The sequence below is a fragment of the Esox lucius genome, chromosome 21 (assembly GCF_011004845.1).
Source record: "Esox lucius isolate fEsoLuc1 chromosome 21, fEsoLuc1.pri, whole genome shotgun sequence".
Taxonomy (NCBI): Eukaryota; Metazoa; Chordata; class Actinopteri; order Esociformes; family Esocidae; genus Esox; species Esox lucius.
Window position 1 is genome coordinate 11,619,944 of NC_047589.1, and position 4,002 is coordinate 11,623,945.

Sequence of the window (4,002 nt, forward strand, 5' to 3'; positions counted from 1 at the left end):
TCTTCAAAGTGATCTGCCTCTTAGTGCACAGTGTGAGTGTATGTTTCTGGGCTCCGCTCTCTCCATCTCTGATGTTTACAAACCTATCATTGATCAACTCAGCTTCTGTTCCTTTGCTTTCTTCTGTTCTCTCACTCCTTCTGCACCTTTATTTACCTTTGCTCCGCTTTTTCTATATTCGCTTTCCCATTTTTCAGTTTTTAAATAGTTTTTCATTTTTCATTGCTGTCTTATTTTAATCCTTACTTTCCAATATTTCCTCTCTCTTTCATTCTAGAGGCTGCCATTTGATTGCAGTGAAGAGAGATTACCAGGGGCTGAGGACAGCTCACATCAGCAAATGTTTGGGGAAAATGTCGGTGCTTAATCAGTCTGAAGGAGAGGATCTAACACTGGGATTCATTCCGATTTCAACAACCTGCCTTGCATTTAACTCTGACTCCATATAGTGAGCTGTTCCTACACACCATGGACAAAAACATAACAGGAGGACAACTGAGCAAAGAGCACTGAGTATTTATGAATATACTGATGGACTACACAAGATGGATTGTTCGCTGAAATGGCAAGAATGGTGACGGTAAGATTTTACTAAGATACTGACAGAGACAACTACAAGAACTCACGATTACATGATGAATGTCACAGAACACCATCGTTTCATCTCTGTTAGCTATAACAGCAACCTCAGTACTGCAGAAACTCTGAGACACGTCAACAAAGTCTCAGGTCTCAATGACTCTTCAACGGGATGTTACGAGCAGCTCCTCATCTCCACTGAGGTTTTCCTCACGCTGGGTATTGTCAGTTTATTAGAGAACATCCTTGTGATAGCTGCGATAATCAAGAACAAAAATCTCCACTCTCCCATGTACTTCTTCATTTGTTCTCTGGCTGTGGCTGACATGCTGGTTAGCGTTTCCAACGCCTCAGAAACCATTGTCATCGCCCTGATTAATGGTGGCAACCTTAGCATCTCTGGGTTGCATATAAAGAGCATGGACAATGTGTTTGATTCCATGATCTGCAGCTCACTGCTAGCGTCCATTTGTAGTCTTCTGGCGATCGCCATAGACCGTTACATCACCATATTCTATGCGCTGCGCTACCATAACATTGTGACGGTCAAAAGAGCGCTGGCGGTGATTGCATGCATCTGGCTGTGTTGCGTGGCGTCCGGCGTGCTCTTCATCATCTACTCGGAGAGCACAACCGTCCTCATCTGCCTCATTACCATGTTCTTCACCATGCTGGCGCTCATGGCCTCGCTCTACGTCCACATGTTCCTGCTGGCCCGGCTGCACATGAGGAGGATCGCCGTGCTGCCCGGGAACGCGCCCATCCGCCAGCGAGCCAACATGAAGGGGGCCATAACCCTCACCATCCTGCTGGGCGTGTTCGTGGTGTGCTGGGCGCCCTTCTTCCTCCACCTCATCCTGATGATCTCCTGTCCCAGGAACCCCTACTGCGCCTGCTTCATGTCCCACTTCAACATGTACCTCATCCTGATCATGTGCAACTCGGTCATCGACCCGCTCATCTATGCGTTCCGCAGCCAGGAGATGAGGAAGACCTTTAAGGAAATCTTCTGCTGGCACAGCCTGCCAAACCTATGCGTGTGCGAGTTCCCTGGGAAATATTGAACGGCTGAACAGCTGACCATCTGTCGCATCACCCACTGCGTTTTGACAATTGCACTGGGTAGAATCTTTCTCTGCATTTCCTCACACGCAAAGAGGCAGCCAGGATGTTTCGTCTCTATAGTATGAAGTGGCATCTGTCTCTGTGACTCCTCACATTAAAGGGAGAGGCGAGATGTTGTGCTCATAGAGGTATTTGATGCCCTCTTTCTATGCCCTCTTTCTAACCATCATGCTCCAGGAAATGGCTCTAAGTTATAAAAAATGTAGTCACTCAAAATTGTCTTTGGTTACCATGGTGTGAATTACTTGTGAGGTAGAAAGGTTTACAAAAACCTTCTAAAAAAGCACATCTTTCTCTTCAGCACAATAAGGCATGTGCTTTCTCTGTCAGGTTGTATGTGCTGTTTTGATGAATATTAAATCATATTGTGAAATAATATGATGATATGACAAAGAAATATGCTTAAAATAAATACATGACCATATATATTTAAGTCATGAGAGATAGCTGCCATCACACTTTTATATACAACATATAGCACTTAAGTGGCATAATATACAGTGTTTAGGTAATTGAAAATGAAATTATTTAAATTGATAGTGGTTTGCTACAAACAGATCTACCTCCTGGATAAAAAAAACATTATGTAGATGTTGGAAATTAGCACCTATATGCAGTAGGGTTCATTACATCTAAATCCATCTAAAACTGACAGAGCTTTGTGGAAGAAACATAGAGCAGCATGGCAAAATGAAGCAAAGCATTTTCCTTGGTCTATATTCAAAAAATAATAATATTGACACAATAAAATAAATTATCAAAGATACCAAGCGTTGGCAAAATGTTGTCTGTAACCAATCAAAACTATTAATACATGCTGGCAACATTAAATTATGAGATAATGGATATAAATGTGTTTTTAAAAAAAGCATGCCAGAAAACTGTCTCAAAATAAGCTATCTTTTAAATTACTACTGTTGAGAGTGAGTCTTGTCAAGTGAGTGAAATGTATATTATTTAAATCTACCTTTGCTGCTTATATAAACTAGCTTATGTTCAGATGTCAATTTCAATAGGCACCATTACGTGACATAGATATGCCTATACTTCTTCATCATTCATCCTAAATATGCATTTAATAAGTGCTTTGAAAAAGATTTGTAGTGTACAGTGTACATGTTACTTCTTATGTAGAAATGTAAAGTGTATTTTGCTGTTATTTACACTCTCAAAAACTGTAAACCACATATGGGTTTTTATGTTTATATTGTGTTGAAAATTGTTGCTTGTGTCCTGGCCTCAAACATATTTAAAATTGCACTTTATTGTCAGCAAAAGTGTGGCATATAACAAGTTATTGTAATAAAAGAATGTAAAGACTCTCTTTTACATCACTGCATAACCATCTACGTTTTTTCCCGTATTGTTCTAATGTAGTGTAATGTTATTGCAGATGATACCCATTTCAGTGAAATCTGTTTTATTTCAGCTTTCTGATGCAACTCGGTACCATTGTGTTTAGGCTTACTCAAACACAACCTGACTCTCATTACACCTGTTCAGAGCCTGCTGGTGCTTGACTCGGTCATTCTCCATGTACAGAAATGCTAATTAAGGCTATCTAGTAGACTTCAAACTTTAAAGAGCACTGGATTACATAAACTGGATTTAGTGGATTTCCCTGCTCAAAATACAGTGAGGGAAAAAGTTATTTGATCCCCTGCTGATTTTGTACATTTGCCCACTTACAAAGAAATGATCCGTCTCTAGTTTTAATGGTAGGTTTATTTGAACAGTGAGAGACAGAATTAAAAAAGAAATCTCGAAAAACGCATGTTATAAATTGATTTGCATTTTAATGAGTGAAATAAGTATTTGATCCCCTCTCAATCCGAAATATTTCTGCCTCGCAGGTGTCTTTTATACAGGTAACGAGCTGAGATTAGGAGCACACTCTTAAAAGGAGTGCTCCTAATCTCAGTTTGTTACCTGTATAAAAGACACCTGTCCACAGAAGCAATCAGTCAATCAGATTCCAAACTGTCCACCATGGCCAAGACCAAAGAGCTGTCCAAGGATGTCAGGGACAAGATTGTAGACCTACACAAGGCTGGAATGGGCTACAAGACCATTGCCAAGCAGATTGGTGAGAAGGTGACAACGGTGCGATTATTCGCAAATGGGAGAAACAAAAAAGAAGTGTCAATCTCCTTCGGTCTGGGGCCCCATGCAAGATCTCACCTTGTGGAGTTGCAATGATCATGAGAACGGTGAGGAAACCCTTAATGACTTGGAGAAGATCTGCAAAGTGGAGTATAACAAAATCCCTCCTGAGATGTGTGCAAACCTGGTGGCCAA

The 4,002-nt window shown here is 40.9% G+C and overlaps 1 protein-coding gene across 1 annotated transcript; it reads left to right on the forward strand.

Moving 5' to 3' along the window:
• The first annotated feature begins 284 nt into the window (after positions 1 to 284).
• On the forward strand, positions 285 to 3,028 carry LOC105031182 (melanocortin receptor 4-like). The gene has a single exon (XM_010905465.3). The coding sequence runs from the start codon at positions 633 to 635 to the stop codon at positions 1,641 to 1,643; it is 1,011 nt and encodes a 336-aa protein (XP_010903767.1). The 5' UTR covers positions 285 to 632; the 3' UTR covers positions 1,644 to 3,028.
• Positions 3,029 to 4,002: the final 974 nt, after the last annotated feature.

What these genes read in the sequence shown, in the direction of transcription:
- LOC105031182 (XM_010905465.3), top strand. Translation starts at nt 633, where the DNA reads ATGATGAATGTCACAGAACACCATCGTTTCATCTCTGTTAGCTATAAC.